This window comes from Amblyomma mixtum, chromosome 2 (genome assembly GCF_055824585.1).
Source record: "Amblyomma mixtum isolate Tamu chromosome 2, ASM5582458v1, whole genome shotgun sequence".
Classification (NCBI taxonomy): domain Eukaryota; kingdom Metazoa; phylum Arthropoda; class Arachnida; order Ixodida; family Ixodidae; genus Amblyomma; species Amblyomma mixtum.
In genome coordinates, this window is record NC_143013.1 from 28,256,487 (window position 1) to 28,280,440 (window position 23,954).

The window sequence follows — 23,954 nt, forward strand, 5'->3', positions numbered from 1 at the left end:
TTCAGGCCCCGGAGCACGTTTCACCTTTTCCTGTGAGGGCCAGAGGGTGCGTTCAGTCGTTATATCACTCTGCCGCCAGACGTACCTTTTCATCGAGCTGCAGCCGTATCTTCACTGTGAGTGCGTGCTGTAGGGCTGGGATGAGATACAGTCCGGTCCAGTATGAAAGGGAACGCTTCATTCATATGTGTCCAGTGATTACTCTTCAGGTGTGAGTAAGAACTAAACATTTCGATGTCTTCCGAGCAGTGTACTAGCGGCTCGATCAGCCGCGTGTAGTATAGTCTTTCAAGCTCGACGATGAAGCAAAACTTATGCCGTTTAGTGAGTGCCGACAAAGTGCTCTATGTTGTATTGGACCACATTCTACCTCTGGTGAATTCTCCGATCTATTAGCTTATATCAGAGAAGATACGTAATATGTTCACCTTAATGGGACTGCGGCTGAGTCAGTAGCGTGAGTCCTTCTTTCAGTACAATTATTCACTCTCATCATCATGCTCATTACTTTCTGCGATGCGCATGCTGTTAGCAATTGAGGCACCGTGATGAATCGGTCGGAAGGGTGTAACTTTGGAGGAGTAATGTAACAAAGAAACAGTTTCAAAGGCATCATAAATCTTACTGCAAAGCTTGAAATACAAATATGCTTACATGTTGCGAAATGAACAAGAGAACGAATAACCTGTCGGCCCCATTTATTCACGCGATTGCCCAAGTTTAACTGCAACAAATTGTCGCTGTAGAATTTACTATTAATATAAAAAGGCACCTTTTTGTAAATGCAGAATAATACTATAAATAAAGGGTTCTATGAAAGGCAGCTTCACTACTATGCTTTTCCGCCGACCCCCTCCTTCGAACTGCAGCGTTTGATGAAATTGTATGGCATTTTCTGCAGCTGAGTTCGAATTCAAGAACACTTAATTCAGCGGCGGTGTTGAGCATAGGAGTCATGAAAGAGATAGGATTAGATTAATTGTTTTGTACCTAGACATTTGGGGCAATGCTCGATGATCCGTGCTCCATATCTTCGTGTAATCTCACAACTCGCAACGCACCGGACACGCGGACATCGCCAAATTCAAGTTGTCCCAAACTCAGTCTACGGATCAACATGTGATTTGAACTGGGCAGCGTTTCTGAATAAATTAGCTGCAACTTACAACCAATCTGTACACAAGACGGTGGACACCAAAACGGCGCCGTAAGGAAAGGGAGGAATGTGGGAGTGAAATAAGGAAGACAGAAAGAGGCGCCGTAGTGGAGGGCTCCGGAATAATTTTGACCACCTGGGGATCTTTAACGTGCACTGACATCGCACAGCACATGGGCGCCTTTGAGTTTCTCCTCCATCGAAACGTGGCCACTGCGGTCGGGATCGTGTTCTGCAGAGAAGCTAATCATTGTATCTGGTGTCACGAAGTTATGTTCAAGGTTAAGTGAGTTAGAAAACAAAGTTTCTCACTCTACATCCTTCCACGCCTAAAGTGGGGTCGATCTTATGTTAACGGCATGGCTTCGCTCTCACCCATGGTTCAGCGCTGTCGCTCGAAGCCGTACATACCTCAGAACTCCTGAAGCGCCCCTTCTGGGAAGAATTTCCAGTGACATAACTGTCAACGCCTCATTGTGACAGTTACTTTATTACAATAACCCGCAGATTTATAGCTGTTCACTTTCCGTACAAAGGCTTTCGCAGTTTCCGCAGCACCCTGCTGTTTTATACAGACATCGCTTCTAGCGAATTTCTTTGCCACCATGCTAAGCTTGCGGTAAAGCTGGTGGGTATGACACTTAATTTCTCCCCATATATTTTGAATAAAAGGCAGGAAAAGGCAAACGATTTTAAGGGGCGACATAGGAGCATAGGCTCTGGCGCTGCAATGAGGAATTTTCTAATGCCCCTCAATGAACGGTTGAAGCGAAAGGTATAATCTAAGGCAATATGAAGATTTTCGATGTCGTTCTTGCCGAACAGGACCAAAAAGGTTTTAGTGGTGTGACTTCCACTCTCTCTTCAGCGAAAATTACTTAACCGGATAGAGCAACGAAACAGCTAGTTAAAGTCATGTTTATTGTTCAGCGATCTTGCAAAAGTGGACCCAGCTAAAGCACTCTAATCAATTTAGGTTAGGCCTAAAGTGGTCATCTTCAAATCACGCCTGCCTGCGCAAAGGAAGAGCCGAGCCCAGACAAGCCCCGTGCTCGGTCTGCTGGACCGAGGCGCCCTTGTGTCCACTGACAAGGTCACGAGCTTCGAAGAGCAACCATTGTTCTCCCACTGCGGACCCATGGACTAGAACAATGCGTCCTGTGTATTAGTGTTCGCGAGCTCTCGATAAGAGCGTGCGAGTCCCCCCCTGTCCACACCGAGTTCGATAAGGCAGCGTCCGCCGTTGACTGACGCGCGCGAACGTTCGGCCCGCCGTGTTGGTCCTCGTCCGTACCAAGTTGCTCGGTGCCCAGAGAGGCTTTCAGGAAGGGACGTATTGTTCCAGCAGCCCAGAAAAAGAAAACAGAAAGAAAGAAGAAGAAAAAAAGAGGCGGCCAGAGTTCGGCCCAACAAGGCTTCGTTCGAGCGCGTTTCGAGTGCGTCATTCTTGACCACTATTGTTTCGAGAGGCGGTGTCTGCGGCTTGCGGGGCCCTAGCATTTTTTCTTCTTTTTTTTTCTCCTAGTGGATCGCTCTCAACGTAGTCATGGCGGCCACGTTAAGCGTGACACTCAGTGTGTCGCCCACTCACTGCCACGTTAGAGTGCCACTAGCCACTAACCCCCGCAAGTTCTGGAAAACTATAAACCCATCACATTCGAAGCCTCTAACATTACATGACGACGACAACAATCTTATCCCGGAACACGAATCTAGCCACGCTCTTAATAAATTTTTTTCTTCAGTTTTTACTAAAGAACCTGACGGTGACTTACCGGATTTCGCAGCTCTCGGCCACCCAGCTATGTCACAGATTACAATTGATGCTAATGGAATCATGAAACTTATTGAATCATTGAAACTTACTTCTTCATCTGGTGTTGACGGCATAAATTCTAAAATCCTAAAAAATACTAAAAACACTGTAAGTGTAATATTGTGCCACCTCTTTCAGCAGTCCATATCAACAGGTGTCCTTCCACAAGATTGGAAAGTTGGTAAGATCATTCCAGTCCCCAAAAAGGGCTCACCTGTTTCATGCAAAAATTACCGCCCCATTTCTCTCACAAGCGTCTGTTCGAAACTAATGGAACATATTATTTATTCGCACATAGTCAAATTCCTTGTCTCCGTAAAATTCTTTCATACTAACCAGCATGGCTTTTTGAAAGGACGCTCATGTGACTCCCAATTGGCTCTCTTTATTAATGACCTAAGCTCCAACCTTGATTTAAACGTTCCTACTGACACTCTCTTCCTTGATTTCGAAAAAGCTTTCGATAAAGTACCGCATAAAAGACTGCTACTAAAGTTATCGTGTCTAAATCTTAATTCGTTAGTATTAGAATGGCTTTCTAACTTTTTGACTAACAGAGAGCAATTTGTCTATGCTAACAATCATTCTTCTCCACGTAACTCGGTCATTTCAGGTGTTCCCCAAGGTACAGTCCTAGGACCTTTGCTTTTCCTCATATATATTAACGATCTTCCTTCCAGTATTTCCTCTACCATCCGTTTATTTGCTGACGATTGTGTAATTTACCGCCCAATCACTAACAGTACTGACGCTGGCATTCTTCAACAAGATCTTAACCGAATCCAAACTTGGTGCGAACGTTGGTTAATGTCTCTCAATATTTCCAAAACATGTTTAATCTCATTCCATCGTCGGCAGATGCATACTCCTTCTAAATACACTCTTTTCGGTTCAGAAGTATCGTCCGTCTCTTCCTGTAAGTACCTGGGTATTACTGTAACGCAAAACCTAACATGGTCATCTCATATCACGAACATCGCTAACGAAGCTAATCGTACCCTTGGTTTCATACGGCGCAATCTACGTTTTGCCACCCCATCCATCAAATCATTAGCATACATAACTTTTGTCCGTCCTAAACTAGAATATGCTTCGGCAATATGGGATCCTCACCAGTCTAACCTCTCTTTAACCTTAGAAAAAACACAAAATCGAGCTATCCGTTTCATTTATTCTGACTATTCGTACTACACTAGTGTGTCTGCCTTAAAAACTAAAGCTAACTTACCCAGCCTTGAAACGCGACGAAAAATTTCTCGATTGTGCCTCTTTCATATGTTTTATCATTCATCTTTAGGAGAATCAGTCATATCACCCGCTTATCGCCTCTCAAGCCGTATTAACCACCATAAGGCCGTCTACGCCCCCACCGCAAGAACTACCGCTCATTCTCGATCTTTTTTCGTCACGTCATCCCGGGACTGGAATGATCTACCACAGGACGCCGTGCATCACATCAACGCCATCCATTTTAAGAACGCCATCAAGACCATTATTGTATAACTGTCATGCCCATCCCTCATGTAATGCCCCATACCAGGGGCCTTTGAGGTATCAAATAAAAAAAAAAATGTGCCGGACTGCAGTCCAATAGCGCTGTGTTACATGTATCATTTTAATGGCTAGGTTATTGTGGAATAAAAAAAACAAAAAAAAAACAAAACCTCGACAATACGTTATCCAGCTAATGTATAGCACAATCGAAAGTCAATATCAGAACTTTATTACTGCTCCTAAAATGTGAGAAATCGGCTCGTCTCTAATTAGCAACAATTAGCAACTGTGGATCCACTTCGTGAATCTAGTCAGAGTTGTTTGAAACACCAAAACGAAGGTCTCGAGGCAGTTCGAAGGCCCAGCGAAAGCAAACAATCTTTTTATCCAGCAATTCTCTTCCTATTTTCTCCGCAACATATGTCAGGAAATGAGAGACGAGAAATTTTCGGATGGTAGCTGGAAGTGGCACATTCGCACCCACTTTTTCTCACCACAGTTTGCTCACTGTGGCACCAAAAATTTTGATCGGGAAGCTCTGGCTATTGACAACATGTTGACTTCAAACATGACGTGCGAACCGTATGTCGCGAATTCGAGGCACCGGCAAGGAAAATAAATAACGCGTCCTACAGTTTGGATTTCAATTTTTTTTTTGCAAATCACAAAGCTTCTGTCACTCTTTGTTGTGAAGTGAACCGTGCAACAACGATGAACAACCACTAGCAATATTGTCACCGCGAGATAACTCGCAGTTCGAAACGGAAGGGTTTCTACACGTGCCATATTTTAAAGAGATTTCCTATTTACTGTTTGAGAAGCGATAATAACCGCAAGAGTTATGCTCGACAGTGCAGGTGGTGTTTTAAGTAGTAATTTCCTCAGTTTTCCTTTAATCGGTGAACGGCGTCTCATTTTTATAGCACATTAAACAAAACAAAAATACTTTTTTCGCACAACTCTATGAGGCGTTATATTTGAGTTTTGCTAGTGTCTCTACCGATTTTTTTTTTCTGGTTGTGTATACATTCTGAGGACCTTTATTCTTAGAGAACCCTTTTCGCAGCGTGTTTTATGACCGCATTCTGAAGCCTCCCCTGTTAGAAATTTATCTTCTGCGGGAAAAAATTTAGCTCGATACACAAATGCACCTGCGTGGGAAATGCATGGTGTGGCTTCAAGGAACTGTTCTTTCATAACGATTGTATCATTCTGTTTGGGTGCTTTGTCATCCGCTGAGAATAATATAATACCCTATAAAACAATGCTCGATCCTTGACAAGCGTCGCTCAACACAAGCATGGACACGAAAACTCTTCTGAACAAGGGTCAATTATCTGAAAGGCATCGTTTCTGTAAGCTCAGGTTTCTTGCCCATAAAGTTCCTTTAAGGCTTTCTTACAGTCAAGCCCTCTGATTTTGTCTGCTGTCAATAATGTAACAGCTCTTCACAGACGCAGCGCGTAAACATAACGAATGAGAATTCTTAAATGTTGGCAAAAGTGACTGAACTCTAAATCAATTCAGGCATATCGCTACGCATTTCATTAAACACGCGCTAAACGGATTTTGCTCCCGGTATACAACTACTAATACCGTTGTCCACCGGTACTAAAAGGGTTTATGAATTCCATGGTGTCAAAATGCGGGCATTCCCGAAATATAGATGCGAATCGCTCCAAATATTTATCGCTAACTTGAACTTCAGGTATATAGGTAACAGAACACCTCGTGTCACAGGATACCTGTGCGAGCAAAAGAGTAAAAAAAATACAAATAGAGGTGCTATTAACTTTTAAAATTTTTAAGATTATTTTTGCTTTAGATGCACCAGCGCATAGAGGCTAAAAATACTGTAGTCTTAATGAAACACCAGCTTTGCTGACGTTGAATAATTTGCAAGAAAAAAAAGGCAATGTGATTCCTCATATGCTCCGAAAACGCTGAAATTTCTCATGTATTCAGTTACAAAAGGCAGATCTTGGAGCTTCAAGTTCTTAAAGTTGAACCTCGTTATAACAAAGTTAAAGGGGCCCGGCGATTACTTCGTTATAGCCACAGCTTCGTTATAGCCCATATTGACCTAGCTTCCGAATGGAATCATCATCCCTTCGTTATATCCAGTATTTCGTTATAAACCGCTTCGTTATAACGAGGTTCGACTGAATTTCGTTCCCAACAGATCCAAAGGGATTAATTTCCTGCAGTTGACACTGTCTCTACTTTTCAAGCAGATGAGTAGCATACTATTCAAATCACGTACATTTTACGAAAGCCACTTAGGGGAATTTAACGGAGAAATCACATTTCCGTGTCATCAGCTGATGAGCGACAAATTTTGGTTGCTTTTTTGCCAAAGCGAAACTACAGTAGGTGCATAGAGGGGAGGGGGGGGGGGATACAATAGCCCTCCACGTTACGACCGACATCATCGCACTATCTGGCGGTTGTTTCCTCGGCCCATAGGCTATGCCCGGACCCTCATTAGCACTTCTATTTGCTGTTTTTTTTTTCGGTTCTCTGAAGATAAGATTGTGGCTGGCAGGGCAACGTTGGACCGCGGTCCGTCCGCCACGCAGAGTGGGCAAGCGGGGGTGCTTAGCAGCCTGTTTTGCGCGCCTGACTCGTCGCTGCGGAAATGACGACGCATCCAGCAAAGGCCTCGAGAGCTGTTGTTCAGAACGGAGGCTAAATAACCGGCCTTTGTTCAGGGCAGTAACCAGGAACGTGGCCACAAAGGCGAAGGCAGTTGCCTGCACGCGGGCACACACACGTCACACGCGCACAAACAAACGCGCACAAACACACACGCACATACACGCACGAGCAGGGATGGCCGGCAATGAAGATCCATATCTTAGGCAGTATTAAATATGCTGTGTTCTCATTATCAATTATATTCCAGGAGACAAAAGTTATTGAAACCTTTCGTGCTTTTTTGCGTATGTGGATTTTTTCATGTAGCTCCAAAATTATTTAGTCAGTTCTACATCAAAGTTTAAGATGTCTCATGGCATTATCCGTCGAGGAAAACTACTCGTATTTACAGCAAGTAAGAATCGTCTCACTCGTACTTAAGTTAATCGCTGTTTTATTGAGGATAATGAGTTATCTTTTATATCAGAGCGATATGTATGTATGTATGTGTGTGTGTATGTATGTGTGTGTGTGTGTGTGTATGTATGTATGTATGTATGTATGTATGTATGTATGTATGTATGTATGTATGTATGTATGTATGTATGTATGTATGTATGTATGTATGTATGTATGTATGTATGTATGTATGTATGTATGTATGTATGTATGTATGTATGTATGTATGTATGTATGTATGTACGTACGTACGTACGTACGTGGTGTGTGTGTGTGTGTGTGTGTGTGTGTCACGTGTATGCATGTATGTATGTGTACATGTGCGTATCACCACAAATACCATACGCTAAGTCTCAACTTACCCTTTACCTAAACCCCGGGTAGGATGGTAAGGCTAAGAGCGCTTTCATGCTCCCACTGTCCATCGCTGACTGTTAAACACACTAATGTTAAGCTATCCCTAGTACAGCTAGCACTTAGCCTGGTCTCAACGAGAGCTTCCGCAGTGCACGTTACGCATTATGCAAACACAGCTAGGGCACTGGAGCTATGCTGCCGTTACATCGTTCTGCTCTCTAACAACCATTAAATTAAAGCAGAAAGCTGAAGGTAAGCAAGGTCATATTGAATGCCGCGCTATAAGAATGTTATTTTGAACCTAAAGTAGCCGTTAATCCCATTCGAAGGTTTAGACATCGTCAGCTTTAAAATAAACTAATACCACTGGCGGCGTTTCTTTTATGTAGGCAATACATCCAGCCTACTGATTTTGCGTGTTATGCACATGAGCCTGGAATGAAACAAAGGGCTACCTATAGTAATTAACTGACACTTTGCTTGCGCTACAGATCCGCATTACTCATGGACATTTCTGTGATGACACGTCATGTGTCCGTTCTGACAAGCAATATTGTTCATTCTCTCTATTAAAAGCCCGTAATACCACGTGCCTATAGGGGGCTTGCTGAAACGTGTTGCCGCTCTTCTTTAAATGTTGGAGATTCTTTAAATGTTGGCAGTACCAGCACAGAAGTGAGTCCATTAGATGACAGATGGTGCCCACAGACCAACACAGAAGTGAGTTCATTTGACGATAGATGGTACCCACAGACCAGCACAGAAGTGAATTCATTAGACGATAGATGGTACCCACAGGCTAGCACAGAAGTGAATTTATTAGACGATAGATGGTACCCACAGACCAGCGCAGAAGTGAATTCATTGAACGGTAGGTGGTACCCACAGACTAGCACAGAAGGGAATTCATTAGACGATAGATGGTACTCACAGACCAGCACAAAAGTGAATTCATTCAACCGTAGATAGTACCCACAGACGAGCACAGAAGTGAATTCATTAGACGATAGATGGTACCCACAGACCAGCACAGAAGTGAATTCATTAGACGATAGATGAAAATGATACCCACAGAGTGAAAAAAAAAGAGTTCATATAAGCAAAGAGCGGAGCGGATTGCTGGAAAACATAAATTTGGCAAGTGCGCTTTCCCACATAAAACTATGTTGCCCCAAACAAGATGGCCGACTTCGCTATAAAGAAACTACGTGGGCTACAGGACAGGCGCTAAAGGTGTGGATAGAATGTAAGGAACGTATTTTAAAAGAATCAAACAAAAAACCAGTCTTTCTTGCTTTGTTTCAGCTGGAAACGCCTGGTCAGCCATCTTGTTTGGGACAACATGTTATGCGGGAAAGCGCACTTGCGGAATTTTGAATATCCCCTATTGCATCGAGAAAAACAAAATGGTTACACTAAGGTTAACCCAAGGTGTGCAAAGGAACATTAATTTGCGCCGAAAGTTAAACTTCATCGTTGCCATCAGTAATGTCTGTAACTTGCTGTAAAAATACAGTCCTTTTTGTTGCGTTTAAATCCCACAACAATGACAAACAGTGTCAAAAACGGAACCGCCGAATCGGACATCATCACTTTACGTTCTGTGGAACAAACGGTAGAGGAGTAATCGCGTAAAACAGGGAACTTCGCCCAAAAGTCCTAAAGAAAACAAATTGTAGATTGAAATGACAGGTTTCCGTTCTAATGTGCTATCAGTTGTGTTTCCAAATAAACGCGAATAGTTTCGATGCTAGCCTAAACATGTCCGCCGTGTAAACCGCTTGAGATGATATTTCAAACTGCAAAGGCCGGAGTAGGGGAGTTAAGCGCCTGGCTGTCTCGAGCACCAACCTTTGCATCACATCCGACGCTACGCTGTATGCACTGCAAAAATACGGTGGAAAAAGCCGCAACTTCCAAAGAAATGTAACTCTCGTCTTCGCAGGCTACAGCGACCTAAGGCGATTCAGGTGACCGCTGAGAGTGAGACTGTCACCGCGAATTCCATTATTTTCTTCATACTGCGCACGTGAAATGCAAATTTGGCTGTCATTTACAGGGCGTCAAAAACCCGCGAACATTTTCTCAAGGGGGGATAAAAACTCTGTGCATCGTGCAGTGCAGTGCAGTATATGCGCAAACCCTGGGTGTACAGAAACATGTTTCGAAGTTGTGCATATTACCCTGACAATTAGGCAGATCGTTTCGTTAAAAATAACAAAAAACACCGGACGAAAAGAATAAGCCAGTTGAAGAATGACATTCCCGGAAATAAGCGGAATGCCTTCTCTGCACAGTATTGAGCCACCTAAACGAGCCATATGCTGACCAAGTAAACTTCGACACTTGAAGTCGGGGCAATTAGAAAGGACAGACGGAAGGCGCATGACATGCAAGATGATGGCAAATTGTGAAAACCATTGAAGATCATAGCTTTGAAGTTTGGTTTATTGGTTTATTGGGGTTTAACGTCCCAAAGCGACTCAGGCCATGAGGGACGCCATAGTGAAGGGCTCCGGAAATTTCGACCACCTGGGGTTCTTTAACGTGCACTGACATCGCACAGTACACGGGCCTCTAGAATTACGCCTCCGTTTCCCTGAAGTCCATATGGTGGAACGAACACGCGGTACCACGAAAACAAGACTTTCCCAGAAACACCACTCAAGTTGTACCAGATTACCGCGGCTGAAGAGCAAGGTGCAGTTCTCTCAAATGGCACATTGAAGAATAGCGAGTATACACTTCGACCAAGGCGACTATTACGCAAAACCGAGTAATCATTGCGCCAATTATCTTCCCGCACTGCGGTGATACCTGTGCAATACCATTCGAAACAAAGTTTTTACTGTTTGCGTGAAATCGCCCCGCCTAAATCGTGCAGTATTTGTTTTTAAGAACCGCTCTCCGAAAAACAAGTCATACAGTCCTTTATGGAAATGATTGTATACCAGCTGTCATAGTCCTACGCAAGGCGACTTATCAGATTAAATTTAATTTACTTGCATCTTAAATGAAATCTCATTGCCGATCATCTATTTTGCACACTCGGATTTCAGCTGCGTAAATCACATCCAATTCTGCGGGCAAAGACGTTGATTAAGTTTTTTTTTTTTCGTTAATATCGGCCCTTAATAGACTTTTGACAACTGGAAGGCACGACTCTCGTGAGCGAAAAGATCTATGTTTATGCGGGATAACCTTGTTCTCATCACTCCTTTTTTTTTTTCATACAAATGTCAATACGATTTGCCTGAACACATTGAACGAACACTTGTTTTACATGGCGGACTACACTTGCGTGTTATTTCCCAATACCATGGGAAAGGACGTGGGGTGCGCACTCGCCGAATTCTTTCACCGCGAGCGCCATTTTCGGGGCGGTGGCATGCAGATAGATGCGCAGCCGTTGTTTCATCGCAGGTACTTCATAAGATTCGCAATTTTAGCGAGGAGTCAAACGCAAGCCGCGAGCTATGACGAGTCCTGTTGCTCGTAAAACACACCGATACGTGATGGCGGTGGTGGTAGTGCCCACGGAAGCGAAACGTACAAATATCCGACGCGGGTCTGCGACATCACCCACGTCGCCACGACGGTTCCCGAAGTCGCCATGGCTGCAGTGCCGTGCTGCTATCCGCAATGCAATAATAAAAATAAAGGTGTAACCGCCTCTTCGTGAGCATATCTTAGCGGCAGATGTTTGCGCGCAAGATACGGGCCCGAGATCTGCAGCCGTGGGCATAACCATAGGTAACATTGATAAACCAGCCCCTATAGCACCAATATAAGGTGTCTCCCATATCCGAGATAAGATCAGCGATATCGGCCGCGGGCCACTGATTATAATTCCGGCCGGCCGGCGAGGTCCTGATGCCCGATGTCCGGCGCGAGCGCGCGGCTGCGGCGGCCCCCAGAAGGAGCCATTAAGTCCGTAATCTTTCGGTTCTGATTATCCGTATCAGGACTTAACTCACCAGCTGTTAGACTGCTCGGCCGGGCTCAGTCCGGACCTCTGCTGGTGGCCCGCCGGTCCTGGCCCGGCAGGGTGCTGCTGCTGTTGCTGCTGCTGAGGCGGCTGCTGCTGAGGCGGTTGCTGCTGCTGTTCTTCCATGGCGAGTCCCGGAGACCACGAGGGCGGTGAGGAGGGGGCGGACCTCTGCAGAAGCCGGTCCGGAGAGAAAGCCCGAGACTCAGTGGCCAGCTATGGCGGCCCGCCAGAGGTCTTCGTGTCCAGCCGAGGATTCCCAATATGGCGGACGGCTCCCGGGGCGGCTGCCCCGCTCGTCGCTGATTGGCCCTCGCTGGGCCGGCGTGCGGGCCTCTGTGTACTCGCGATAGGCCCGACTATCGCGGACTTTTGGACTCGGTGAGACTCTCCCTGTTTGCATGGCCTGTTGGCATGACGACCGCGGGTTCCGAGATAACGGGACCTTCCTGCCGGCCGGCGCGCGGCGTGGCTTTTGTACGCGTGCCCTGACGCGTCCCGCTGGAGCGTACACGCATGGCGACGGGGGACATCCTCGTTTGCTTTCTCACTTGCTCGTTGACGCTTGGCGTGTGCCCTATGGGGACTGCCGCTCTCTGACCCGGCTTCTGGCGCTCTTCTCGGTGCAAAGTACACGTGCTTGCTTGCTTGTTTGCTTGCATGTCCGCGATGTCCCGTAACAAAGTCCGGCCCGGCGACGGCTCAGCAAAGAGGGACATGAAGACATGCAGTGAGTGCTAGCGGGATATACATATAACGACGCATGCATGCACCCTCTCCGGGACGTTCTTTTGCGTTTCTACGCACACCGGCATGCGAGCAAGGAAATCTCAAGGGAAAGCGTAAACACGAGGCGGGGGAAACGAAACCTAACAGCTACAGGTGTCTCATTCCGGCATTGTTCGCGTGGTTTTAGTTTATCAAAATTCTATTCAAAAGAAATAGTGTTTGGGGCAGATTTCCAGCAAGCAATATCGCCAACAAGTATTCGCAAAAAAAAAACATTCTTATGGCTCAAACTAAACAGATAATATAGAAAATGCTGAAATGGGTGACGGCCACCCATCCTATAGATGTCATAAAATGGGGTGAGATTTATGCCATGACAAAAATGTCGCAGTGATGAGTTGTCTTCTAGTGAGTATTTGAGCATTCATGCTGCATAAATTTTAATACCCTGCGTTCAATCTATTGCCATTTTGTCATTTTACCTAATGAAAGAATAGCTGCTCAGGAGATATGATGAAACACTTCAGACTAAGTCTTTATATCCGGGATGAGTGATTAGCAGAGGAAGTCAAGAAAAACACCGTTAAGATCTCTTTATTTAGAAGTTATTTTTACTTCTTCTTATCTGCTCAATAGTGCGTAACGGAAGAGATGCGATAAAAACTTCTTCACAACCCCCACGTATTGCATAGCCTCTTGTAGCCTTGGGCCGTCTCTATATAGCGTCATGCAGCTTCAAGGCGCAGCGAAAAGGCAGTCCACACGTGTAGCTGCGCGCGAATGACCACAACTCAATTATACAGCGCAGCCTGTCTTTATTGTCCGTTGCACCATAAAGACGGAAGGCAGAGAAGCCGTGAGCGCACGACACGCATTTGAAAGTCTGGCCTCTTCGTTTCGTTCTTGAGACGCAGAGGCGACAGTTTGCCGAATTGGCCGACGCCACTCCTTAGCATGAGGACAACCGGGCCCCATAAAACGTTTATGTCATCGCCTTCGTACCCAGCCTGATGACGCCGCCTCGAGATGGTGGAGTGCGTTGTGAAGACAGAAAGACAGGGGGCCTGGGGAGAAAGAGAGGAAGATGGAAGGCAGGGGAAGAATGGAAGAAAGTGGCCGAGCTGTTGCACAAATAACTCAGGCTGGGGTTTCGTAAGAATGCTAAGCGAGAAAAACTACTTTGCCTTTGAGACTCGTTTTCCGAGTCACATTAGCTTCTGTGGAGTATTGGGCGCGACTTGGTCCCCATGATGCCGCTTCATATCACAGGGTGTATTCTAAGATACAGGGAAGAGGAGAGGAGAAAGCTTTAATATGAAAAAGGATGGCGAGGTCGGCCAGAGCAACGCGTTTCTGATGTGTTAGTCCACACAGGGGCAAAAGAGAAAGATGTGAGAGATGTGTGCATGCCGGTAGCGCCCCAGCGCGTCGTGTAGCGCCTGAAGTGAATTGTTCCACCTCCTCAAAATGTAAGGAATGCGGTGTAGGAGGAGGGTATGAAAGAGGGAGCGTGGTGAGTGAGGGGAGAGAAAGAGTGTGAAGGTTGAGCAACTGTAGGCTGCTTAGTAAAGAAGTGCCAGAGCAGTTCTTCAAGTACGGGCGTTCCACCTGCAAGGAAGTCATCAAAGTTACTATTTTTAGCGCGGTGACCTGCATGCACTGAGTGAGCATTTTAACTCGATAGGGGTGAAGGCAACTTCTAAACTGACATTGCACTGCCAGTGTCGCGAATGCAAATCGGAAGATGCGCTGTCTGTTTGCGCGCCTTATTTCCGTGAGGCTTCAACTGTGTATACAATCTGTAAACAAATCTGTAGAGAGATAGTTGAGGGTTACCATATCTCTAAGGCTAAGCCGTCGGTCAATCTTCACCAGAAAGAATTCGCTTTTTCTATATGATGTGTTTGTACAACTTGGCTTGTCATTTGTTGTCCACTCTTGGCCATGTGTCTACGCGTATCTTTGTGCGAGTTTCCCCTTTCCTTCCATAAAATTTCAGTTGATAGTCCAGCCACAGTCCTTTTTTGCTCTCTGAGTGGCGTCCTTTGGCTGGTTTAGGATGGATCAGTACCAACTCGCCCACTCGTCAGCCTTGCTGATGCACTTAAACTGGGCGCAGGCGACCAGTCGAATATTACTCTACGCCCGCCACCCTCTAGTCACGTGGCTCGATACTAAGCAATTGGTAGAACGACAGAGGAATCATTCGAGAGACTATACGATTTGTTCTATCAAGTGCAGAGACTACAGGATTCTCGACAGATGGCGGTTTCATGGACAAATCATGCACTGGTTCTTGTCAGTGTGGTTTCGACCTCAAATGAAGTGAGTGAGTGAGTGAGTGAGTGAGTGAGTGAGTGAGTGAGTGAGTGAGTGAGTGAGTGAGTGAGTGAGTGAGTGAGTGAGTGAGTGAGTGAGTGAGTGGGTGGGTGGGTGGGTGGGTGGGTGGGTGGGTGGGTGAGTGAGTGAGTGAGTGAGTGAGTGAGTGAGTGAGTGAGTGAGTGACAACAATGAGCGTGCGATTGAAAAGGATTGAGGGAGGCACGTCGCATCGGGGCTCATTATTACGGCGTTATCTAGACTGACGATGGTCGTAAGTGATTGGATGGGTAGGTCAACTATTATCAGCATACGCCGATGCTATTGTTCTCTGGAATACGCCAAGTGGTCCCTCTCCTCGACCCCTGCAGCCTTCGATTCTTGCAGGCTTTGGTTCAGCGCAGTGTTGAAATACTGCGTTACGAAAGGGTCGCTTTCGTAATCCATCCGAACGCGACGTCATTGCAGACACCGACCTTCGCTCCTTCCCACTAGCTCGCTTCGCCATCTTGAACAAACAACATATCAGATGGTCGTTTTCACATCGCAGTCTCCACGTGAGCCCGCGTCACCTGTCGGTGAGAAAATCCGCTCGGTAGCGTCTAACTCTAGGGTATATAAGCAGACAAGGAAAGGGGAATGAGGGGCTCGTTATAAATATGAGAGAAGCAAACAGCCACAGAAACCAAGGGGCACAAGGGATTTTTAATTTATTTATTTATTTTGTGGTGTTGATCAATTTATAATATTACTGAATATGTTATCGCTTAAACCTAATTGATTAGAAAAGCAGAAGAAAAAACAACCACATGCCGCCGGTGGGATCCGAACCCACGACCTCCGAATTACGCGTCCGGTGCTCTACCGCTGAGCTACGGCGACGGCTGTCAAACCTTCTGCTTTCGGGGGTATTTATGTTTACAAGTAACCTAACCTTGGGAGTGTTCACCAGCACCACCTACGTTCTTAAGCGGCGGACGTGGCACGTCCTGAGTTACCGCTGATGTGACGTAGAACGTCATCGAACGGCGAGAGTGGAAGCTGTGTGAGAACCCTCTTATAGATGCGTTTCGATAAACTACGCTGCTTTGGCGAAAGAGGATTGAGAAGGAAAAACATTTTCATTTCGTCCTATCGCGCCTGTGATTATTCCGAGCGAATGCAATTGAGTATAATCAGTTATCGCTGTATTATCTTCGATCGATCCACCGCACTTACGCTTCTGTTCCGGATCAGACATCGGACCGATGCAAGTGTGTGTCGAACCTGCCTTGTGTTCTAGAATATACGGTAAACGCATGCAGCTAAACCGTGTTTTCATGTTTGTTTGCTTTTTGACATACTGTTATTACGCTCATAGCTCTTCAATTCATGGCTCGTCTCGATTAATGAATAGTATAATACGTGTCAAAGAAACATTGTGCAAGCTGTGAGGCATTCCTTATAGTGGAAGGCATGCCAAAGAGTGCACACATATCTGATCAGCTCGTTTTCGCATTTTCCCTCGTTTGGGGTAATGCAACCCAACGGTGGAGGTCAAACTTGCGAACCCAAGTTCAAAAGTCGAATGCCGTAGCCGCATTACGCGATGAACTACGGAGGATACAGTTCGACTTTAGCGCAGATATCCTCCCGAGTGGCGCTTTCAGTGCCTGCTATGCGGAATTTGCACAGGCTTTCATTCGGCGTGCTCGTTTCCGGGTGCGAGTTTCTATTAAAGATACTGGATAGTAAGGTGAAAGGTGACTTATATTTGCAAATCATTGCCATCTCTTTACTATTGATATAATGAACAAACAAATACACAATAATTATTTGGTGCCATCCTGACATCGCGCTCAGTAGATTAGAAATTCGCTGCTGAAGCGGAGCACTGCGAAATTTTTCAGATATTAAAAAGCTAAAAATGTTGCATTTGTCGCAACGCATGGTGCGAAATTTGATGGTGCAGGGTTTGATTGGTTTATGGGGTTTAACGTCCCAAAGCGACTAAGGCTATGAGAGACGCCGTAGTGGAGGGCTCCGGAAATTTCGACCACCCGGGTGCAGGGGGAAAAATGATTACGAAGTCTTTCAGTGAATACACATGAGGTTCATTCCGCGGGCGCCATGCAAACATTTTGGTCTTATCGGTATGGCAAGCAATGGATCAGAGCCGCGCCCTGTTTTCATCCACGACCCGCTACCGACTAAGTAGTTCTATAGCCAGGCCTTGGATGCAGCCATGCCATGCGCGATTGTTTTCAAGTTCCTGCCTTCGTAGATTTAACGCATTAGCATTAGAGGTATCGCTCTCGTGATAACTCGGCATCTGTCCATGTGTGTCACGAAAAAGCTGATGGCTCACCTGCCACGGTGGGCAGCCTGCCCACCAAGGCAAGTGGCAATGAAATTATTTCACATAAATACAATTCACTTGCCACCTACCCACCGTGGCACTGTGCATCAGCGCATTGATGGAAAGACAAACAGCATCCCGAAGAAACTATGCGCAAAATTGAGCCGTAAGGAAGCTTGCGAAGAGGAACCTGGGTCTCACTGCCACCAGTGCGGGAAGGCTCTGTCACCAGTGCCCCGCAGGTGGCTCAGCCACCTGTCGGGACACTGGCGCATCGCTTAACCGCTTCATCACTGCGCCAGTGGTCGTATGAGGACTCCTCACGATCTATGAATCCATGAAAGAGAGAGAGTATTTACGCGGGAGGTATCTGTAATGCTAACGCGCTGTACTTCTAAAGGTAGGTTAAGCGTCTTCCAAGTTTTTCTACATCTTTTTTTTTTTCTGTTTTAATGTCAGGTTGTTACTCTTTCGCCTCCTCCCTGTCCAATGTGCATGCGATTTGGTTCGGTTCGCAGCGCCTGAACGCGAGTTCTTGTACATCCACGTTTGTAGTCAAACCGAACAGAGCTTGTTCCAGTTAATTAAATTAATTAAACTAAATTTATTTCAATGTGCCACCTGCCACTGTAGCCAGGTGGCAAAGTGAGAGAGGGTAATCCCGCCGTCTCCACTTCTAGGAGACAAGAGCAAGAGGGAAAGCGCGAGAGGAAAGAGAGAGGGCAGGAGGCAGGGGTGGCCTGTGCCTTGGGAGGTTATGGTGGGAGCGGAGGGCGCAGCCAGAAGGTGGCTTCCACGGCAAAATACAGGGCTATATGGCGAAACCAAGGCTATAACAGCTTTCTCTGGTTCATGGGCTGAGCCGGTAAGCCTAGATGTACAAATTCTCTCTCTGCTCGAAAGGGATCGATCTCGCCAGCCTTAAGTTCGGTTGCAGGAAACGTGAGGGAGGTTATTCTAGCTGAATGTCCAGTTAATATGGTTGCAAAACGGTCGCGTTTTGCCCCATCCTCCCCTTAAGAGTTCGCCTACAGTGAATGACTGCTGTGATCCTTGGACTAGGCGCCAATACTGAGTGGCGGGCGGGAGGAATAAGACACATCGTTCTCGCTATGACATCTTTCAGACGCACCGAAAAAATGGTAATTTTTGCGTGCTTTTTCTTTTTTTTTGCTAGCGTCACTGGAACCTCGACTTCAGAGCGATGCGGCTAAAAGGCATTGTTCTCTCAGAAACGACGCAGTTTCCGCGCACACGTCCTCTGCCCACAAAGAGCAGATAACGTGACCTACGTGCAGTTACGAAACCTTTCTATGGACGTTGCAGCAACAGAGCTAGTTCGCGACAGCGTTCCTGTTCATGCAACGGGCTTAGCCATAACGACAGTTTTGGTTCTGAGTGCGCAGTATAGACGCAGTGTTTCCCTTGACAAGAGGAACACTGCCCTCACTGCACTGCTGAGTGACAGCATAAGTGTAATATAACCGAAGGTAATTAATTCTCCTGGCAGTAGCCGAGGCGTCAGAAATACAGCAATCGGGACATCTTGCATGGGGATCATTTTATACAGCCGAGGTGAAGTTATAGCTTGCATTTAGATCCACAGTAAAGACGCAGCGGCCACAGAACTCTGCTGCTGAGCATGACCTGTGCCCGACTGTGAAGGTGCTGGTAGTAGAAAACATTTATTGCAGGTTATTTACACGAGAGAGGGGGGACTGGCCTTAAGGGCCAGCCCCTTACGAATTCTAGGAGGGGTCCCTAGTCCGGAACCCCTGTGGCTTCCGATGCCTTTCTAACCCCGCTTATCCCCCGTTCCACTCACCTACCCGAACAGCGATGGCCATATTGGGAGGCGTAATGCAGAAACTAAAGATAGAAATAAATAAAAATAGGAAAATAGAAATAAGAAGAGCTGTGGCGTTTTGATAAATGAAAAGGCGGATGAACCAGACTGCACAATTCATTCAGACAAATTTCGCAATACCTCACCGGCCATTAGTGGCAGAAGATGCAGCTTTAGAGCGTAAGACCTGCTGGAAGTTAACATCAATTCATGAAGAGTCGTCGCCAGTGTGGTCTGGCGGAAACCAGCCATTTGCACAGAATGCAGAATCGCGAATCCAGACCGAAATGTGCGGCATAATGTAGTACATCACACATTCATGCTGAACCAGGCCCGCTACGCAGAGCTTGTCGTGTACGCATCTTGGGCGTGAATGCTCTTACTCATGGCGAGATATCTAAGCAGTGATTTCAAGACGGTGTCGTTAAGACCGCGCAGGCTCATAAAGCATTTTGGTTTTGGCACAGATTGCATTTGCGTGTGCAAGTGTAGTTCCGCAAGAACACGGCTGGAGCACATTGTAGTGGCGCGGGAGCTGCTATAAAACAGATTTGCGTATCTGGGAATGGAATAGCTTTTTGTTCGTCATCGCGTTTGTGGAGAGAGCGGGGTGTGCCAAAAGGCATTACTGAAGAAAAAAAAAGAGAGAGAGGAGAGAACTAGGAAGACCGGGGAATATAAAAACAGCTCTCAGATTTCAACCTGCAAGTTTACGGCTACGACATACGACACCGACAATTCACCGAAAAGCCCACCGGCCGTGAAGTGTCTTGTTACTGAATCTGACGCCTCAAGTTCGATTCATACATTCTGTGGGCGGTGACTGCCACGCACAATTCGAGTTTCGATGGACGTGGAGGGCTGCTGGTGCCTAATTACTCATTGATTGATTGATTGATTGATTGATTGATTGATTGATTGATTGATTGATTGATTGATTGATTGATTGATTGATTGATTGATTGATAGGACTCATTGCTGCAATCATCCAGCAGCATAATACACTTATTGCATTATTCACATTTTTATACTCACTGGCATTGTCCATGGGCGTTTAATGATATTCACTTGACCTTTCGCAAGCCTCATCTGTGTAACAGTGCGCTCGAGTTTCTATTGCAACGCTACAACTTTCACGAAAAATTATTTTCCTCTCTCTGTTGTTGAGCCTCACAGGTGCTGCTATCGTTAGCCCACAGTGCACATGTGTACTGTACTGAGTTAGGATGCGAGCGTAATAAAGAAGTTGAAATGACGTTGCCCTAGCAGAAATGACATCGTCACGGGCTTCTTGTTTGTACTTTACAATTTTATAACTGAAACCTTTTCCGTACTTCCAAATAACTAAAGGTTAGTTACTTCATCTTGCCTTATCGATTAGTTAATTAAGAAGTGAAGATAATAATTAGTGTGCCAGGCGACTGCCAAAATACCGCTTTAGTGTTTTCCTCGTGGTATGGCCAAGCTGCTGTAAAAAAACGCGGCTCAAGCTGCGTGACACAACCTACATAACCGCTGTACATACCACCCTCCACAGTGCATACCGTCAAGCATGTGTGTCCTATTTAGCCCTACAAGTTTCGCTCGTTCTTATCAGCGCGACGAGGGCGCCGAGACCGGGAAAAGCAAGTAGGGCCGAAATGCACTCCAGAAAACGGAATCGCACCGTTATTCTCTTCTTTCCTTCTCTACCTCCCTCTCCTCTGCAGGAGCACGTCCTGGCATTCGACGTCGCCTCTGTGTGTACCGACGTCGGGACTATGAGAGTGTGGCCAGCTTCGGGCGCTCGGCTTCTGCCAAGGTAAACACGTGATCGCCTGCGCTATATGCGCAAAAGCTGCCACCGCCCGAGCTGCCCCCGCTTCGTGCGACCGAGCAATTGTTGGGCGCGGGTCGAGGTCGAGACAATATACGTGTCAGAACGCGTCGTCCCCTGATATACGACCAGCACAGGCTTGATAGTATTGTTACGTGGAGCCAGCGTCGACTCAGGAAGGGGGGGGGGGGGGGGGGGGGGGGCTCACGTAGTACTAACCCTTCGACGAAACACCGTTAGCTCGAAAACTTTCTGGACTTCGATCTCCCGATGACTGCCATCACGATGAGTCGTCCTTAACGTAAAAATGGTTTTTTTTTCAACACGCACTAATGAGCGCTATCTATGCACGACTTCCAGACGTATCACGGGCTATGTGTGTGAATGCGGCGAAGATTAAAGTTTGTTATATCCTTCATTTGTCCTGCTTTTTCCGCCGCGGCGGTTTAATTTCGACGGAGGCGAAATTCTAGGGGCCCGTGTACTGTGCGATGTGAGTGCACGTTAAAAATCCCCAGGCGGTCGAAATTTCCGGAGCCGTTCACTACGGCGTACCTCATAGCCTAAGTCGCTTTGGGACGTTACACCCCCATAAACCATTCGTTCCGCTTTTAATTTGCAAGCCGAGGTGCAACTGCTGTAGTCTTTGATAGAACTACCATGTGCTCGCGCCACCGCAAGAACACTTCGCGAAGTAATTTATGATACGTAGCTAAAAGGTGATCGTGAGCTAGCCAGTGGTCGTGATAGTCTAACACTGCCCTTTTTCTGATCCTTCAACCTTCGAAAGGTATATAGTTACGTAAACTGTGACCTCGACTGTCAATTCCGAAGGCTCGTTAGATTTTACAATTCAGTGAAGTGAGGAACCGACAGTTACCTTGTAACCAACCCGTATAGACCAACACCGACCTGTGACGTAACAAGACATGATGGCGCTGCAGTCACCGGGTAGGGGTAACAACCGAGGGTAAAGGCCATGGCAATCCATGAAAATAAGTTTTGAAAGTAGTTGTCTGGAGGAGGATGATGAGGAAGAGAAGAAGGAAAGGCGGAGAGGTTAACCGGGAGAACAAACCGGTTTGCTACCATACACGGGGAAAAGTGATGAGAGGATATAAAGGTGAAGGATTAAAGGGAGTATGCTGAAAATGAAGTTGGTAAACAAAAAATTAATGGTAATCAATTGCAGCTTTGGAGGTATGATAGCATTCTTCTTTAACTCAAAAATATATTGCAGTTCTGATTATATATTCCAATTATTATTCTATTTCAATTCTGAGTCAGTTGTATTTCACTCCCCAATCTACTGCAATAGTGATCCTTTTTCCAGTTCCGGCTATGCAACTGCGCAAAATGCGTCACATAATTAGGCTGTATATTTTGAACGTAGGTTTGCTGCGTCCGGCGTTTCCCACCTCTGTCCTACAAGTAGGGACGAGAGGGGGAGGCTCACAAGTGGCAGGTGGAGGGAAGGAAATCCCCCTAAACACCACCTATATCAGGCGGAGGCTCCACACAGACGCCGACGAACAATTTTCGCCCTCATCACCCTCCTAACGTTCTCGCACTAAAAGCCTACGGCAAAGTTATAGCCTCTAGTGCGGGCCAAGCTGTCTCAAGAAACAGAGCAGTAATAACGGAGTAATTATTCAATGGCATCCACTCAAGCGCAGCCACATGGCTACAAAGGCAAGATATACAGCTACCACGGAAACCTCGTAGTTAAAGAAAAACTCATCCTTGTTCGGGGTTCGAATCCGGGACAACTCCTTCACCGGAGCAGTCACTGTACCAAGTGAGTGAGATAACCAGGAGCGAACCCCTGAACGTTTGACTAAAACGGAACAGTGACTGGCAGGCTTCACCACCGACAATTGCCGCGGCCACTGTGCGAGGATCTTGCTCTCCGTTAGCGGGCGCGGATGAAGACGCTCTGGCACACGGCATAGAGACTGCCTTTCGGCACTGTATGCAGGGCATGGACAAATAATGTGTGCTACGGTCTCGTTGCACCCGCTATAGCAAGTGAAGGGTTATCATCTTTACCGATAACACAGTAGTGGTTTGTGAATTCGGCAACAAACACAGGTGACAGAGCAAATTTGCTTCTCGTCGTGGTAGGCCGAGTGGAATCCGGAACTTCAGGTCAGAGTCCAGGGATTGTAGACTTGAGTTCTAAAACTGGCTGAAATTCCACGCGGCAAGCGTGATCTCCCCGCCAACTAGCAAGTGTTCTAAGCCTATCAGCTGCGTCCACTTTCGAAATTGGGATTGACACACAGACACAACCACCGTCGTGGCTGGCATTTCGCGCTGCCTCGTCAGAGCGTTGATCGCCTGCGATATCGCTGTGTCCTGGTACCCATTGATAGAAAATATCGTATCGATGGCAGAGTGCTGTAGCTCTCGGAATTCCGCCACCAGCTGTTCACGGGATCCATAACGCACCCATGAGGTCATCCCTTCGTTAACAAAATCCGAGTACATCCTAGAGCAGAGAGTGAGTATATGGAACCTGTTTTCAAAACTGATACTTATTTTAAAACACTACAATATGTGCGTGCACGGTTACCCCCAGGCAGGGGTACTGGGAACTAGTGCTGCTCATATAAACATATGTAAACAAAACTTTTCAAAATATTTTTATGCGAAGCATATTACTAGAGCTACACTACAGCCCGTCGAGCGCGGCGGTGGAGCTACAGTTGACCTTTAGCGTGACCACGTGACACCACGTGACAACATGACGTCACAGCAGAGGAGAGATGGGCTGCCGGCTCGCGCGGTAGGCCGCGGCGGTGGAGGCTCCACATCAGAGGCGCGGCGGCTGACCACGTTACAACATGACGTAACAGCAGAGGAGAGATGGGCTGCCGGCTCGCGCGGTCGGCCGCGGCGGTGGATGCTCCACATCAGAGGCGCGGCGGCTGACCACGGGACAACATGACGTCACAGCAGAGGAGAGATGGGCTGCCGGCTCGCGCGGTCGGCCGCGG

The 23,954-nt window shown here is 46.6% G+C and overlaps 2 protein-coding genes across 9 annotated transcripts in view; one reads left to right on the forward strand and one right to left on the reverse strand.

The window, feature by feature from the left end:
• LOC149358778 (uncharacterized) overlaps positions 1 to 12,216 on the reverse strand; it is a 97,543-nt gene extending 85,327 nt beyond the window's left edge. The window contains exon 1 of one of the 3 annotated variants that reach the window (XM_089570963.1): positions 11,897 to 12,216. In XM_089570963.1, coding sequence (XP_089427089.1) covers positions 11,897 to 12,033 — 137 coding nt within the window. In that variant the 5' untranslated portion in view covers positions 12,034 to 12,216. The remainder of the gene's footprint in view (positions 1 to 11,896) is intronic. The other 2 variants (XM_089570962.1, XM_089570964.1) reach the window with 2 other exon arrangements.
• Positions 11,763 to 23,954, forward strand: part of LOC149358779 (uncharacterized) — a 30,045-nt gene continuing 17,853 nt past the window's right edge. For 3 of the 6 annotated variants that reach the window (XM_089570968.1, XM_089570966.1, XM_089570967.1), the window contains exons 1-2: positions 11,763 to 12,288; positions 20,849 to 20,940. In XM_089570968.1, coding sequence (XP_089427094.1) covers positions 12,032 to 12,288; positions 20,849 to 20,903 — 312 coding nt within the window. In that variant the 5' untranslated portion in view covers positions 11,763 to 12,031 and the 3' untranslated portion in view covers positions 20,904 to 20,940. The remainder of the gene's footprint in view (positions 12,289 to 20,848; positions 20,941 to 23,954) is intronic. The other 3 variants (XM_089570970.1, XM_089570969.1, XM_089570971.1) reach the window with 3 other exon arrangements.